Source organism: Erithacus rubecula (genome assembly GCF_903797595.1).
Source record: "Erithacus rubecula genome assembly, chromosome: 5".
Taxonomy (NCBI): Eukaryota; Metazoa; Chordata; class Aves; order Passeriformes; family Muscicapidae; genus Erithacus; species Erithacus rubecula.
This window is the reverse complement of record NC_136687.1, coordinates 20,953,712-20,972,302: the sequence shown is the minus strand read 5'-3', so window position 1 is coordinate 20,972,302 and position 18,591 is coordinate 20,953,712. Positions and strand designations below refer to the sequence as shown.

General features: G+C 34.9%; 1 protein-coding gene across 2 annotated transcripts in view; it reads right to left on the bottom strand.

The window, feature by feature from the left end:
- Positions 1-18,591, bottom strand: part of KLHL5 (kelch like family member 5) — a 35,286-nt gene that overhangs the window by 10,766 nt on the left and 5,929 nt on the right. Inside the window, exons 2-5 of one of the 2 annotated variants that reach the window (XM_079307191.1) lie at positions 18,170-18,355; positions 12,080-12,216; positions 11,111-11,307; positions 3,708-3,920 (exon numbers count right to left, since the gene is read on the bottom strand). In XM_079307191.1, coding sequence (XP_079163317.1) covers positions 3,708-3,920; positions 11,111-11,307; positions 12,080-12,216; positions 18,170-18,355 — 733 coding nt within the window. The remainder of the gene's footprint in view (positions 1-3,707; positions 3,921-11,110; positions 11,308-12,079; positions 12,217-18,169; positions 18,356-18,591) is intronic. The other variant, XM_079307192.1, reaches the window with a different exon arrangement.

Below are 18,591 nucleotides of genomic sequence, written 5' to 3'. Positions count from 1 at the left end.
GAAATAGATGTGCACAATATGGTGTGAATATCCCTGGCTTAAAGCTGCCTTAGGGCTGCAAAGTGGCAACTGTGATAACTGTGATGGTTCCAGAAGAGATACAGGTAAGTACAGATGGCTAAACCTGAACACCTCACCATCAAGCAAAATAACACTAAGCATGACAGAAAACCTAATTAACCATCACAGAGAGAATAAAAAACCCTTTGAAAGCCCTTCACAAGTGATTTTCTGAAAACTGAGACTTTTGCAGCATTTCTCTAAGTGGCTAAAGTTCTCATTATTTAAAATAGCAAATGAAGTGGTCTCATGTAAATTAGTAAGGGAACTTAATCTCATTCTTTACTTTCATACCTTCCATTGCTTTTTTTCTTTTGACCCAAAGGACCACTTGTATCACTTCACAGGGACACTTTGTGATTAATAAACTAAAAGCTGCCTTTTAATTGCCAGTGTGCAATGCCATAGAATTGCACAAATTTTTAAAATATATTAAAAAGTAATCAATTAATCCCTAAATCGAACACTGCCAGAGCTGCATGCATGCATGAGTACTAAGACTTGTATACAACATAACCAATTCAGACTTTCAATATATTTTTCTGATGGACAAGCAACATATATTATTTAAAGCAACAGTAGGTGTGAATGTGAGTTCTGCAACAAGATGCAACCTACATTTTCTACAGTTTCTAACCCACTCAACCTAAAAAGAATTTATCACAGCACAGAATCACAGTCTCAGAAAACAACTTTAGTTTAAAAAGAATTGCAACCTACTCTGCAGGCTCGTGAAACTAAAACTACTATAATTATTCCTCACTCAAAGAAGTTAGAATGGGCTTACTAAAAGTACATTTTTTCAAAGTTTTATTGTTGACATAGATCATTGTACTAAAAGCATTTCTAATAGCATTTACAAATGACGTGTTAGCATGAAATCATAGTAACTGCAAATTTGATAGAGAAACATAATGCAGACCTCCAGTACTATGAATATCTGTCCAAAAGGAATCTGAGCCATCTTGTAATCCAGAAATTGCTAAATCATCTTTTTTGTAATATTTGCCACCTTACAGTTTAAGAGGCTGACAAATATTCATTTTTAGGAAAAAGAAACATACAAATATTTAGGACACTGCTTGCATTAGCCAGAGATATGTCAGAATGCTGTCTACAAAGAGATGCATAAAAACAACCAATAAAACCAACAATTACTTACAATTGTTTTGCTTCCAGTGCTACTGTTTCACAGTATTTCCTGAAGATTCTTTTTAAGTGTATCTGAATCTCTGCTTGCAATGGTTCCGGTTTCAGCAAGTTGTTCGATTTTCTAATTTAATTTCTTTTAAATACTTTTAACTCATCAACCATAAAACTAAAAAGCTTTTAATTATGCTATACTTGCTGTTAGATTGCCTAATGTCACATGATCTTGAAGAAAAACATGATTCTGAAAATATTAAGACTGTTTTGGGCACTTCAAATAAGTTTACTCATTTAGTAAATGTTTCAATATTAAAATCAAAGTTCAAACACTTCAATTTGCTAAAGAAAGTAATAAATAAAAAAGTACAGAAAAATATTGTTTTAGAAATATAAGTATATATTTGGAGATGAAATGAAAAATTAAAGATAAAATAGTAAGTAAAATATAATTTTATTTTTTATTTCATCTTGCTATTTTCCTAATCAGTTACTGAGTGGGCATAATTTGATTTCAGAACATATTTCTGGGATAAATTCTGTACTTTCAGTTTCTATAGATGTTTCAATTACAGCCAATTAAGTACAAGAAATGCCGCAGATGTTACTTAGTTATCAATTAATTAGATATTAAACAAAAGAATTATTTCCTCCTTGTTAATTGCCTTACACTGAATTATGTTTCTAGAAAAAGTGAATGACAAAGTCAAGGCCACAGCTGAGAAAATCCTGCTTTTGAATATACAGTAATCAGTATGGAAATAAGTACTAAAATGCTTGGTAGAGAATCTTACTGTCCAGCAAGAGGACATCAGATTAGAAGTAATATGCAGAATGTAGTGTGTGTGATTTATCACTATGAATTAACTGAACTCCATTTTTCTTGTGTTAATGACTTCTACTTATTATTCAGGTTCCATAAAAATCCCATTTTCTTCATTTAATAGAGAATTCTCATAAACAAACTGAAAATCATGAACCAAAATACTTTCACTATATAGTAAGTATTAAACATTACTAAAGAAGGTTCAGCAAGGAAAGAGAAGGAAAAAACAAATAAAAATAATCATACCTAGTTTACAAACTTGTTTTCAGGTAGTGAATCACAGAATCTCAAAATAAGCAGAGTTGGAAGGGAATCACAAGGATCATTGAGTCCAACTCCTGACCCTGCACAGGACAACCTCAAGAGTCACACCCTGTGCCTGAGAGCATTGTCCAAATGCTTCTGGAACTCTGCCAGGCTTGGCACTTCCCTGGGCAGCTGTTCCAGTGCCCAAACACCCTCTGGGTGAAAAACCTTTTTCTAATACCCAACCTAAATTTGCACTGATACAACTTCATGCCATTCCTCCAGTTCCTGTCTCTGGACACCACAATGAAGAGATCAGTGTCTGCTCCTCCTCCTCTTTCCGTCACAAGGAAGTTGTAACTGTGATAAGGTCTCTCCTCAGTCTTCTCCAGGCTGAACACACCAAGTAACCCCAGCCACTTCTTATACTTGAGGGCTTCCCCTCAAGGCCCTTCACTATCTTTGTTGCCCTTCTTTGGACACTCTCTAACAGCTTTAGATCCTTCTTACACTGTGGTGCACAAAACTGCACACAATATTCAAGGTGAGCCTGCCCCAGTGCAGAGCAGAGCAGGACAATCCCCTCCCTTGCCCTGCTGGCCATGCTGTGCCTGATGCCTCCAGGACAGGGTTGTCCCTCTTGGCTCCAAGGTCACTGCTGGCTCATGTTCAACTTTCTGTTGAGCAGGACCCCCATGTCCCTTTCCACGGCACAGTTCTCCAGCATCTCATCCCCAGTCTGTCTGTACATCCAGGGTTGCCCCATACCATTTGCAGAGTCGTCGGTGATTGCCCAGTCCTCTAATCTGTCCAGGCTTCTCTGCAGGGCCTCCCTGCCCTAAAGGGAATCAGTACAAGACTAACAAGAGTAGTCATTCCTATGGGACTAGGAAAACTGTAATACACAACTATTTAAACAAACTGAGCCCAAATTTCCTGAATATTTTCTACTAATGTCCAAGAAGGAGAAAAAGTATTGACTGAGGAGAACAAGAAGTACCAGTGATGCCCATCAAGAGTTAATAGAAGAAAAATCACTCCAAACAATTAATTCAAATGCATTTCCTAGCTACTTCTACATGAAGGAAATATAATAAGCCAAATAAACTGCACAAGTTCCATACAGAAGAAATTTAAAAAGGACACAGCTTCTAGTGACTAGGATATCCTTGATAAGCATTTTTATAGGCAAGAAAACCAACTTTTTCTAGACACTTCCTCCCTTCTTGTATCCTAGGATCAGAATGTGCTTCAGTTCACAAAGAGACACAAACTATAATGCCTATACAACATGCTAAGTTCTTACATGCAGTGTTAAGAATCCAGATCCCTATAAATTTTATAGTTTGTCACTATCAATATATTCATGCCATAGACATTATGCCCACTGTAACCTTGGTATAAACTAGAGAGGAACTGAACAATTTACTTGTGGAGCAAGCAGAGGCAGTCTAATGTAAGCCAGGAGTTTACTGAGATCTTTCCTTCTCTGTTCCAAATCATGTCGAACCCATGTGAGTAGTGCATTCAGGATAGTTTCTTCATTAGGAATATTCATGTCATCACTTGCTAAAAGCTTAGCAATTTCAGTGGCTGGCAATAACAGAAATTCCTGATTCCTAATCACTTCCATGAAGTTTTCCTGAAAGAGAAAAGTATTTTAATAAAGACAACATCATACTTTGAAGACATTTTATGGAGCAACTGCCATATCCTCCCCTCTTTTCCCTCCCTTCATGCCATCTCTCAGCTGTCCCACTGGAGTATTGACTTGGGAGGAAGACCAAAGAAGTTAAAGTACTGAATTACTTTCACCCCTGATCATTCAGTCTCACAGAGAGATGTGCTGAAAGAACTGAGGGAAGTGTACAAACAGAAATGAGCCATAGGTTGGGGTTATTACTATCCTAGCACTGCAAAGTGAAGAAATACTTTCTGAAGTACAGTTAAAAAGAATGAGTTTGTTCCTGTTGTAAATCAAAGAGCACAACACACTAAAACAACTGGGCAAATGTAACTGTTTTCATTACTGCTAGATGAAAATGTGGCAGTAAGTTTTCAGAGGAAATAAACAACTTTTATAACAATAGACAACAACAATTTTATTGTTGATTTAAAATAGATTATTTTAAGTTTATTTTGCTATTTTGTAGGTTTTATACAATTGATCTGATTTGACCAGGGAGGAAAACATACAAAGAATCCACAATATTACACATGCCTTACTACACTAACAGTATTTGTTCTGATAGGATTTAATCTTCTAACTTTCATTCTGCCATTTTCAGCAACAAATCCATATTTCAAAATAAGAAATTCATAATATGTAACACATCCTACACTGATATCTGATTACTTCATAATATGAGGACTTGAAGCATATTTTATAAGGATTCAGATCAGTTTAGGCTGAAATAGCAGAAGTGTGTAGAAACACAATCAGCACCTTGAACTTACTGTGAAAAACTTGAATGTAACAGAAAAGGGTGATGTTATGTCTACCCTCTCTCCCCATATACCTTTACAAGGCAGCAAAGCAAAGCAACACAAAAGCAGAAAAGTAAAATCACAACATATTCTTGTATTTCGGTAGCTTGAACTGCAGCTAAATTCACACTCAAAACTGAGAATAACTTCATGATGAGAACAATGTTACAGTCAATTTATCACATGCACAAATGGACTGCTAGATAGCCAGCTAATGGGAAGTCAGTTTTGGTCTGCCATCATTTGCACGTCTAAAACACCTGGAGAACAAAATGTGTTAGATCCACAAACACAGAAGCCTAACTGGGCCTCAAACAATAACAGGCCTAATATGAAAATCAGTCTTATTTAGTGTCTTGTTTAATGATTTAATAAGAAAGAATTGCATGCTAATAAAACCCCTGTAGATTAGAAGCACATATTGGAAAAAAATAGGATTTTTAGGTCAAAAAAGGGCAAAAACAAGAAGCAGCAAGAGGTGCACTACAAAACAGGTCTGAATTTAGTATTTAAAATGGCAAGAAAAATGACAGTACAGTTTGGCATTATATACACAATGGGCATTATGGCAACAAAGCAAAAAAGCTAATACTTTTTTTTAATTGCTTGGTCTAATGCTTTCAAAACCATGCCTCAGTACTCCAAAGATACTGAGTAATGAAAAAAAAAAAAAAATATAAAAGCTGAGCTATGAGGAAAAACTAATTAGGTGCAAACAGTCCATTTTACATGAAAGCCACATGTATATAAGATGGCAACAAGGATACTTAAGGGAAAGGATCAAAGTTACTCTGCTCCATGGATCATTCTGGAAATCAGGAAAATAACTGAAAATGTTACCGGTGTATATAATTCTACTTTTGTGGATAGAATCTGGAAGTTAAAATGAACAAATATATGAATTAAAAACAGTGAAAGGACTGTACCAATATTCAGAAGCACTACACATGCATTGCTATTTATTTCACTCTGATATTAAATGCCTGGCAGTAAAATTCAATCTGAGAAGGAATCAAAATTATTTCCACAATTTAAACATGCAGTTCACAGGAATTTATATTTCACTGAGTTCATTTTTTCCACTGGCTGCTTTTTTGTTGGTTCTGTTTCCTAGAGTATGCAAGCTGGAGTTGTGCTTTTAGTTTTGCTGAATGAACAGGCAGTGAGCTCTGACAAGAGAAACACCAACACTTACTACCTTAAACTTTCCAAATTGTCTATCCAGATCAGGAAAAGGAAGGGGAAAGCACTTGCATGAAAAGTTCTTTTGTCTCTGGAGGCAACAACAAGCTGATCTTGCGTAAGTCAATCAGGGATCCTCTTTGGAAAGCTTTTTTCCAACTGGATTTCATCACTTCAACAGCTGTTATATGTAAAAAGCCCGATTTTCCTTCTTGTTGCTTGCAGACCATTGCTTTCTGATGGGAACAAGTTCAATTTCCTCTTGCTCCCATTCTATTTTTAAAGCAGACTCCTTTTGAGCAGAGTATCAAAGCATTCCACTGGGAATACAGGCACTCTTTGTCCTATGTCTGGGCTTTTTTATAATCAGAATCTGAAAATTCCTCTTCCTTTACAGACAGAGATTCTGAAGACAAAAAGAAGGAGCCAGTGTATCTCCTAGCATTCTTAACCTCCTCATTAGCCTTTTCTTTCCTTCTTCTTATGGGAACTCTCTGTGGAAGAACAGGATATTTCAGAGAACAAACTGTCTGCATTTTCAATCCCTTGCTTTCTGGTCCTGGAAGTAATCAGAACTTCCCAACCCCAAAATTAGCTCATCAAAGAGTTTGGAAACTTTATCAAATAAGTAGCCTAAGGTTTATGTATTAACCAAGACAGAGACATGCAGCTCTCATGCTCAATGCTGGGTACTGCTCATTCACAACATAACCTCAAATTCATTCTTCAGCAACTTCAGTAACACTGATACTCTTAAAACCACAGATCTGCCTTGGACTTAGAACAGAGCAAAAAATTATTAGGAGGGCATAAAAAAAAAAAGATGTTATGATGTGTATTTCTAAATGATATTTAATCCCTACAGTGGGATGCACTTAGGTGGTTAGTCTCCCTGCACACTGTGTCAAAGGATGAAAATCTTGGAGAGCATCAGACATCTGCAGCTTGAGAGGGACTGAGGCAGCCCAACAGGCAGCTGTAACCACAGGGCTCTGCTTCAACTCTGAACTTGGGCAACCAAAAAGTAAGAGGTGTTTGACACACAGGATCTGAATAAGAGCAAACAGGAAATAACATTTTGTTTGCTGACTGCTTCAACTAAGTATGAGTTCACTAAGAACTGAGCTATCTGGCTTCCTGGTAAACTATTAATAGTCAAATAGTCAGATACCACCTACTTTACTTTTAGTCAGATTTGACTGATATGTTAAAAAATTAACCAAGCTAATACTTGGACTGTGTGCAGGGTCTAGAGTTTAGAGTACAGCTATTGTAGTTGACTCCTCGCTGCACTGTCTGGATTCTGGTTTCTGGCTGAGCAGCATTTAGAAACCTATTCAGTCTTGACAAGGCAGTACTGGTCTATTGTGCTAGCAAGACTGAGGGAACTTGAAAGATAAAAATATCTAGGGTTTTCACAGGTGAAAAGAGAGTGGGTATTTTCCAAGTCAGTTGATTAATGAGGAGGATATTTTAGACTGCAATTTCAGGTGCAAGAATGTAAAATCCTTGTCTTAGGCACTATCACAATCTTTGTTTCTGGCCCTTCATGGACAAAAACCATTTAAATTTCTTCTCTCTTCTTGCTCTTCACTAACAAAAGAAAAAACTGTCCTGGCTGTTACAAGAAAAAAAAACAAAGATGAATTATCCCTCTTTAATTCTTTCTTCTAAATCATAACAACCTGGTTTCTCTGCTTGGACCCAATCTATTACTCTGTTCTTTTGAGTTTTTCTTTTTATATATCCAATGACTTGCTCAGAACTAAAACTAACTTTATCTGAATCTTGCAGTACTATCACTGCTCATGTGTTTTCTGAAGACTTCTGATGAAAATGACTTTTCACTCTGCTTTAAGCACACAGAGCTGTAACAATGATTACACATGGACTAACTCAGGCACTATCACACATAAAGTTTCAAATGTCCACTCTTTCTTTTTTAGTTGTAAATCAGAAAGTTAAAATCTGACTACTGAAGAAGTCTCAGAACCAAAGAACACCTCACTAGTCAACCGAGATATTTAATATTCTGGAAATAGCACAAGGTAGCTTTTCCTCATCTCAAAGTATTAACTTCCCTTTTGTTTACTTTTTTGTGGAAAAGGAACTTTTGGTTTTCATTCAAGGTAGACTATCAACTGTTCCAAACAAACAAGATGTTAAAAAGAGGTGTTTCTTCTGACTTTGAAGACAGCAATAAAAATTAGCAGAAGACATTTTGTGCAAATATGCCTTTACAAATTCATTAAAGCAAAGAGATACAAGACTGGCTAGTCTAACAAAAGTCCTAAAAGTCCTATTTATATGCCCCAAATACTATATATAAAGCTCAGCAAAACAGGATAATCTTTGCCCAAAAGATATCTTTAGTCAGATACATTTCATTATTCTAACAACTCTGTTTCAGAACTGTAATGTGTAAAAATCAGAGTTGCTCTTAATACAGCATTAAATCCACTACTAATCACTTCAGTTCATTTCATGTTTCACTTCATGTATATTGAGGATTTTTTAAGCTTAAGTTTGTAATGCAAATAATCGACCAGTTTTGATAAACTGTTCCCCTCTGTCAAAACAAATTATCAACTGTCAACACAGTAAGCAATAAATTAATACAATACTTCAATCCTTCTAGCATAATATACAACTGTAATATGAAGAAATGCAGCATTCAAGTTCTTCTTATTAATTTTTTTTTTATTGCTGATGCTTTCCAATGACTAATGTACTTTACTCAGACAGAAGAGGTAGACCTAATGGGATAATTCACTGATTCATCCTCCTGTTTAAACAAATGCTCATTTCAGCTGATTTTCAAATCTTCATGTAAAAAGGTATTTTAATGAAGCAAGTATGATGATTACCAACTTATTACATGTGCCATGAAAACCTTTAAAACAAGTTGTTTCACTTGTAAAAATATTAAATGACAATCAGGGTTTTTTCTGTCAAACAAAAACTCATAGAAAATAATGTGTAAATTTAAATTTAAGTATTTTATACTATTCACTACCTTCTACTACAAGCATTTTCAAACAATCAAAAGTCTATACTGTACTCAGTATAATCCCACACTGTTCTATGCAGTCCAATGCAACATAAAACGAATTCCTGTTTTAATAAAGAAAATTTTGCCAGCAACTACAGGTGTACTTAACCCTTACACAAATACTTCTAAATGGAAAGAGCATCAAGTACCTAGCACTTACTAGAGTTGAACATTTTCGTTTTTCAAACAGCTTTTAAACAAATGAAATTACTTGGGGATTTATTTTAATTGAAGATTCAATTGGACTATACATTTCTATGCAGTTTCCATAGCAACATTCATTTCAACATAAAGAAGCTGCTTCTCTATTACTCATTATTACTAAAACTCAATTTAATGTCTCTGTTGGAACTAAACAACATTAAAAGAGGCCTTGGGAAAAATCCATCTAGCACAACTAATTAGTTTTGAAAATGGCTTTTTAAAATCCACCTCATTTGAATTTCATTCACATCAAAGCCTTAAAAGTAACAATTTTGCCACTGAAATAAACAACAGCCAAAAGGCACAGAACTATTTTCCTCTGGTCTGAACAAAAGAAAGACAGGTGCTGCAAAAGAATGGATTTCAAAAGTTCACAGCCCCTATTTGCCTAAGTCATGAATTGCCAGTCAGAACACTAGGACTGGAATGCCAACAGTCCCCTTCAAGGATGCATTAGTCTCGTAATTCTTACTATTCTAATCTTGGCAGTTCACTTTTAAAGGACATGACAATGACCCAGACCAAAATACATGCTTGTTCTGAAAAAAACAAGTAGGTCAGAGGAGGGAGCTTTTCTTTTCGCATATTTTTTCTATCACTGGTCTCACTCAACATAAATTCTGATACTCCTCAAAGACATAAGCCACATTTACTTTACTGTTTCACTGCACATTCTGCCTAACTGCAGTCTCCTTATTTTTGTTTGTGCAATAATGAAGACCAAGGATAGAAACATGGAACTTACAATCTGCACATTATTTATTGATCTGCTTCAGTACATTTTGTGTCCATGATATTGAATATGTGAGAGATCCATTCACCGTGGAAGAACATTGTCTTGTATACAAAAAAAACCTCTCCTAAACTGCTATTCATACTAAACTAAATTAATATAAGCCAAGAAAAAGTAATTTTTTAAAAAATATGGTTTCAAATCAGCAAAACCTAAGGCAGCAAGAAGAAGAGTAATGGATTTCTAATACTAATTACAAGACATAAATTACAACTCTTGGATCTAAGCCAATATCTTAATGGCAAGGTAATGCCATGACACAGAAGCAAATTACGTATTATCTTCATCCCACATCTCTTATGCAGTATCTACATGCCCTCACTCAGATCCCAAGATCTTACTTAGGCAAAATTTCATCAACAAGTGAGCAAAATACCTCACAAAACTACAAAGAGCAGATGAACTGACTTGCTACAGAAATAGCTCTCCTGGTTTCTTCTGATAACTTTATTAAAATACCCTTGTAAGAAGAAAAAAAAAAAGAACATCTTGTATTAAAATTAAAGGGATGACTGTTAAGCAGATGAAGTTTACTTAAGTTGGTAGGTCTGAATTTCTGCAAGTTAATTCAAAAACACAATTGGCAAATTTGTGTTTAGTCACATATTACCTAGCCTAAGATTAAATTCTTTGATGCCTGACATCCCATTGCTAAGTTATTACGGATAATGCAGAGTCTATATTGCTGAATGCCCACATTTATACCCCAAGTATAACTTAGAACCTGATTACTCCAGTTCATTACAATAAAATAACTCTACACTTCCACTTAGTAATGTGTAATTTTGGAATAGGTGATGGCAGCTTGCACACTGTGAAGTCTGTAGTTTTTGACTGACAGAAAGAAGAACAAGCTTTTGAAATATTTTATTAAATGCATACCCCACAATCCCATTCCTGTTACAGGGAACCATTAATGCTTGTGTATTTCCTTCCAACTCTAAACCAGGAGATTTGCAGTTATTTTGTCCTTTTTTATCATGGGACCATATAAGCATTCTTGTTTGAAAGCGATGGAGGCTTTCTGGGGGAAAAATATTAGTACCCTATTTATGAAAACATTCTGTATTTCCCTTACCAATTAAAGCAGGTGATACTTAATGTAACAACATACCATAGTGTAATTGTGAGCCACCTTGTGCAAGTCAGTGCACCCCTGGGCATCAGCAAAAGATCGGATTCCAAGGCAATTGGATGGGTGAAGCTGCTTCATTAGGAATTTACAGCATGCTTCTACAACCTGAGAGAGCTGAAGAAGGCAAGCTGTAGACAACAGGCACTCAATGTTATCTTCTTTTAATTCAAGGCGACCTAGTAACATCAAAAAGAAAATCACATTAATTTTCCTTTATTATCTTACAAATTCCCTAAAACTCCAAGGCAACAGAATTATTTACAGATTATATTACAGAATAGAAGGCTTAGTAAACATCACCCTCAGCATTAGATAACTAATAGTTTTCAAAATTAATATCTATAACGATGTAAGGAAATGAAATCCTAATATGAGTCCTTTTTTGTCAGTCATGATACATTCAATATTCACATAATATTCACATAATTTGTTAACTAACTGAATATAGTATTATCAAAGAAACTTAATCCTATCAGGTTGTCTCAGGTAACAGCAGTGAGATCTAATTGCTGTCTACAGCCTTCTCATCAGGGAAGGGGAGGGGCAGGCACTGATCTCTGCTGACTGATGACAGGACCCGAGGGAATGGCCTGAAGCTGTGTCAGAGAGTTAGCGTGGACATTAGGAAAAGAGTCTTCCCCCAGAGGGTGACTGGACACTAGAACAGCTCCCCAGGAAAGTGGTCACAGCACCAAGCCTGACAGAGTTGAAGAAACACTTGAAAAACACTCTGGGACACATGGTGTGATTGTTGGGGTGTTCTGAGCAAGATAAGGAGTTAGACTTTGAGAATTCTTGCAGGTTGCTTCCAACTCAGGATATTCTATTATTTATTTTTATTATTTATAAGAATTTAAATAATGTGAATAATTTGAAATCTAGTAATTGAATACAATGTTTACATGAGGACAATTTATTAGATGCAATTTCTATTTCCACTTCAATTACCTGTATATGCATATTGAACCAGAGCCCACAGTGCCTTTGGCTCCACACCTTCCATCTTGATTTCTTCCTGTCTTGCTTCCCTTACATCATTAGTGAACATTGCTGCAAAGTAGTCCGAAACAGAGGAGAGAACCAATCTGAGTATGACATGCAGGAGAAAAGGAGAGAAACAGAGAAGAAAAGAAAAAACCCTTAGTCAACCTGATGTTTGTTAATTTATGATTCATTACGTTACCCTTTGAAGAAACGCTGTAATGAGAAAAACATTTAAAAACTGACAAAGTGCTCCATGTTCTAGTTTCTCTCTATGAATAATGAAGTACAGATACTAAACCTACATTCACTACTGATCTAAACTAAGTACCCCTACAAAGCTCAATGACCTTTAACAGCCAGACACAAAACTCCCCAAATCCCATAAATTGGAAATGGAATATAAATTGGATCAACCTACATTTATATTATGCTAGATACTTTTTAAAATGTGGAAGAATGACTTACCAGTGATTTTGAAAGTGCTTTAAAATGCTTTTACTCTTGGTTCACAAATATACATTCAATTACTAATACTGATAACAAAACTTGTCACAATAAATGTAGAGATGATACAAAGTAATCTCTTTTGTGGGTATGAATTTAGCCTTTCTTAATAATCCTGACTATTTTACAATACTATGTAAGTAAACATGTTAGTGCACAATGGACATTTCTTTGGATTATTGAGAATAAAACAGTCACTGCAAGTAAAAATGCCACTCTGCAAAATGTGGAAGAATTTTGATGTTTCAGTATGTGTCCAGAGCCTGGGATATAAGAGAAAATGATATGAGGCAGGAATATGAAACCTACCATAACTATTGAGGAGGAATAAGAGACCTCCAGGAATGGCCTTGTGGCTTGGATCAATTTTTGTGCTGTAGCTTTGCCCATGGCAATATAAATATAAATATAAATATAAATATAAATATAAATATAAATATAAATATAAATATAAATATAAATATAAATATAAATATAAATATAAATATAAATATAAATACGTGGTATATGTAGTGACCTATACAAACAGCAAGCCCAAGAACCCAGCCTACTGCAAATACATTAAACAGTCTATATGCATACATTCAATTAATCTAATACTTCAGGCAGTTTATGCTGTGTTGAATCATTATACTGCTGTGTTAAAATGAGAGAGGTCAGGAACCACGAAACAGAACAAAACTAATTGAAAAGGTGAGCACTGGTGCTTAGGGGAGGATTTACAGGTACATATACAAAGTAATGAAATACAAGAAGCTGTCTCTTAGTTAATTAACAGCAAAGTAATAAAAATTTGACTAATTAATTTCTTAATACATTTTTCTTATGAATTTTCTGATCATTGACCATTTGGTCAGACTTACAGGCTTACAGAACAAATAGGGTAATCCTTATTTTCTGGCTGCTGAGGCAACAGAGTAAAATTATGAGTGCATGGGAAAAAAGATTAATTTTATTTTAACACCTTGTATGATTGAAGTTTTGTTAAAAGAAACAAAGTTCTGGACTTTTAAAGAAAAATGAAATTCTGTTATTGAAATATGAACTTTATACTGTGGCTAAGAAAAATTAGAACTTTCTGCCAAGGTACAGCCTGGGCATGACTTCTAGGCATTTTAATCTCAAGTTTAATGAAATCTACATTTAAATGAAAATATTGCCTCCCAGAGACCTATGGAAGTGGAGTAAATTAGAGAGTACATTCATGTAAGTATCAAGTGAGAATTTCTGCAACTGCTTTTGATGCTAGAATGAGATGACAAGATCAGATTTCTTTGTATAAAATAGGGATTCTTACTGGAGGAGAAAGTGGTTTGAATAACCAAGTATCTCTGCAGGTCCAACTTAGAATTTAAAAAGGCAAAACAGCCACTTAACATATTCACATCTGGCACCTCTGGCTTAGAACTTCTACATAGAACAGAGCTTGAAAAAGACACGTCTTCTGCAATGGGAAACAGAACTTAATACTTAGTCATATCAAAGTTTGGGGGTTGTTTTTTTCTTTTTTTTTTCCCCCCATCAGTGCAACTGGACTACACAGCTGCACTATTATTTAACTGGACTGTATACATTTTAGCAACAACTGCTGAAGAAATGCCAAATAATAGCACAAGGGTCCCAATGACTTCTATCAGAGGTTTGATATCAGAAAATTTCTCCCTGTAATTTCCAGACTCAAGAGTCCTCCAAATTAACAGAAATGTTAATTTACTATTTTTGCAAATGTGTTCAGATCCATGAGAAGGTATACATGCTTCTCTTTCCAGAGAGTGACTTGCATATGCTGATAGAGGATGTGAAGTTCAGAAGTAGTTTAATATAGGTAATTTGAAAAAGCACAAATTATACTGAGAGCAGTTTTTAATTTTTTTAAATTTCATAATGAAAAGCCTTAGAAGAGGTATCCACACTTTTTTCTTACTTCAACTAATTAAAAAAAAAGTTCTTTCAAAGAAAGAAGTGAGATTAAAATATACAGTGACAATGCATCAAGGTGACACTGAGCTAGGATAAAAGAAAACAAAGGCAGACTTTCAGCTAATTGGCCTTTCCTTGTCCTATCTTTTTCCCAGTAGTCAATAAAAATCAATTACTGCTATGCACATGTGATTTGCACTTGTCACTAAATACTGACAAAATCTGGGTGTTTCAGTACATTTTTCTATTCCTACAGGAGGCTCCAAGGCTACTAATGTCTTTAACTTTAGTGGTTTGTATTGATCCAAAATTAGAAAGATCTACCATGACAGATTATCTTATTTTGAAGGGTTTTCCACTGAGAGACAGTAAAATATGTGGCACACTTTAAAACTGGTACTTGTTGGAACTGCCACAAGCTGCATCATCTAGATAGTTTTCTAGGTCACCTAAACAATTACTATGTAAAATGATGACAGCTACCAAACCTGGAAATACACAGGTTTAGTATCTCCAAACCCGTCTCACCTGACAGAATGAAGTGAAGCTGCTTAAGATCTGAAAGATAAAAGGGACTCTTCCTAGGCAGCTCCTTGTTTGTGACTGTGTAAAGCTGAAAACCATCCTTGGAAACTCACTATCAGCATTCACTGAAGTTGTAAGGTGATACAGAAGAGTTCAAGCTCTTTCAAACAAACTTCCTAAACGCTAGAGTATGTAAGTACCCTAGAGTACATTTGCCTTCTTTTCTTAAGTCCCAGTCTTTTGTATTTCCATCTTTCAGTGTCAACAGAGACAGACAATGGCTCTGCCCAACCTGCTGATTAAAGGATGTGGAGCAGGCTTTAAGTGCCCTCTGGGCAGGAATTAACACATATTTCCCTTTTCTTACATGAATGTTCTAATCAGTGGGTTATTACCAAACAAAAAAAGCTTTTATTATGGATATAGTAGTTAGCTGAATGTAATAAATGCAAACATAATAAATGGCAGACATCTGAAATTGCAGTAAAACAAAAATAAACACCTGCTATGAAAAACTTCATTAAATTAATTAAATCAAAGCATCTAAAATTACTTTATGGAACTGCAAGATGAAGGGGTAGGAATATAATTAATTTCTTCCTAGTTGAGAATGGTCCCCTTTTTCTACTTGCTTCTTGACCTTGTAAAGAAGTTTTTAGCTGTAATTTCAGCACAGAAAAAGATAAACACTTTTCGAACAATAGGGAATGCCATATTCAGAAAAATCATGACTATATGTGATGCTTTTATTTGTTGTAGACTCATCTGAATAGATACAAAGCCTCTCAGAATTTCATAGTAATGTATTATCTGCACTTATTACCAAAGTAGACACCAAACTCGTGTCTCTTTACTCTAAAAATATATATAAAAATATATATACCTCACAACACTCAATAAAAATAGAAACTAATAATTTAAAAAAAACAGAAATTATTAAAAATACCAGGTTCAAAACAGAAAATCTGAATACTCCTCTCTATATATGAGTGTGATTAATAATGAAAAATGGTTCTTTCTTACCAGCTCTATGTGACCACATACTGTGAAAAATTCTTATCTTATGAAAAAACAATAGAAAAAAAAGCAGTCCAGTGTAAGTGAACTTTGTATTTTCTTACTTATCTTAGAATGCCAAGTCATTAAGCTAAGATCTACTTAATATGTATTCTGTTGCTTATTAAGTCTGAAGGCAAAATAATCATTGGTATTCTGAAATGCTCTGGCTGATCCAGTCAATACTAAAGAACTCAGAACTTGCATGGAGGCAGCAAAAAATATTACAGAAGGTTTTTTCTTACAACTCTGGCTACTACAAGTACATAAACTCAGTCATCTTATTGAATTTCTATAAAATTTAAATGATATTTAACATTTCCACATTTATCTTTCCTGCTATGCTAAGATTCCATTTTCAGTAAGATACTTTGGATCTACTGAGATTAAGACACTAGTTACTGCTATACTTCTTTGTGAAAACAAAACAGAACTCATTATGCAAAAGGCAAAGCTTCTGTGTAAGTTGCTCTAACATTATAAAGGGAACAAGGAACAATCGAGAGCCTCCCACCTCCAGCTACAAGCACGAAGTGTGCTTCTTTGGCTTTCACTTACATGCATATTTAACACACAATAGCAAGATATTTCTCCTCAGAAGAGAAGTCCAGAGTAAATAACAGGTAGTAGCATATGCCTCATGCACTACAGAAATAGATACAGTAGCAGAAACTGGAAAAGCTAAGTTGGTTCCCTAAATACATGAGAAAAAAAGTGTGAACCGTATTAAACGACTTTTTATCATGTTGTCTATCCATTTATTTCACTGCAAAAAGAATCTTTCAGTCCTTACAAGATATTCATGGCTGTCCTCTACACCCTTTCTACACATTTTTAACTATTACATAAGCCACAGTTCAAACACATATTGCAAAGAGTTACCTTGGCTCTATAAGGAAGCAAAATGATTTCCTCATTATAATCACTATTTTTTCCTGTTTACACCACTTCAAAGTTTTTTGACCCTAAATTACTTAAGCATGTGCCTGCTAGGGGTGTGTGTATTCCCTGTTTTCATTTGATTCATTCTCTTCACAGGGACAACTTGGTTTAGTAATTAATTTGAACATTTCATAAAACAAAGTCTCTAAGAGTAACAGCAATCTATGGTTTAAAAGCCTCCCTGATTCTCAAGTCAGTCCCATCCCCATGCTGTCATCCCCTCAGTTGAGTCAGCACAACAGAGTAGATAATATTGGAATAAAAGCAGAAATCCAGCTTTTTAAGGAAAGTACCAACTCCAAACCAGCAACCTCTTCCCATCTTCTTATTACTATTACAGCACTGAGCTGTAGTTTCACTGTGGGAATAGGAATGAGCAATGGAAAACAAGAATGCTTTAGGATGCTGTTTCTGTTGTAGACCTCAATTAGGAAACCACACCTTAATTATACCTAGGTTCCTATTCAAACTACAAATTCTGTGCATTAAACACTCTAATGTGCATCAGTTACACATGCCTGTGTTTTGCAATCTTTGGGACTTTCCTTGCTTTTAAGTAGCATACATATGATCTGCTGATTACACAGATGATGGAGAGGGTAATGTTTGAACTAATTTAGATATCTAATACTGGCAGTGTTCAGAATAGATAGTCCTATCAAAGGACTCTTCTTACTATAGGAGCAAAAAAACCTTCATGTGGACAGAAGACCATCCTTATTGTTAATTATGACTGCAGTAACATAATTGCTAGTACAAAGAAAAATTAAATCTAAGAAAAAAATTGTACAGTATTCTCTTGTAAAGAAACTACTACAACTTATAATATTCTGGGAGTGGTTTTGGGGCTTCTGGGGGTTTAATTTTGTTATGCATATATCGCAAGTTTACTTGGAAACAAAAAAGAACATGATTTACTTTTTTATTCTGTATTGCATACAACAGGCAAATTAACTTTTCATTCCCAAAGATATGTTTAAAAAAATACACATGTTTAAAGTATTCTAAATTGTTTAGGATGTTCTTTTTTTTAACAAAACATGAGACACACTTTGAAGATGCATTTGTAAATAATTATGAAGTTATTTCAAATTATAATAAAATTACCTGTGAGCTGGAATTCTACGATCACCAGCAACTAACACCACGTCACAAAGCTGATTGTGTCTAAGATAATTCTCCATCTTTTTAAAAGTTTGTTCAGCATGGTTGAGAGCCTGAAAAAATTCATCTGATGTACAGGGCTCCATTGTTGGACAAGATGATAAGATGAGACTGCTGTTGGAGGTTCTGCTGAAGACAATAACAGAAATTTTAGTTCACACAATATTCAGGTGAAATTTTATTTACAAAGAATAAAATAAAAATGATATGTGATTTTAAAGTTGATATGCCATGATTTGTTTTAATATATATTCCCTTGCTATTTTATTTTTCTTCATATTCATATTTTCTTTCTCCCTCCAAACCTTAATCTAGACCCTAGTGAAAAAACGTACAATCATTTCATGCTGTGCTCTTCAACTAAG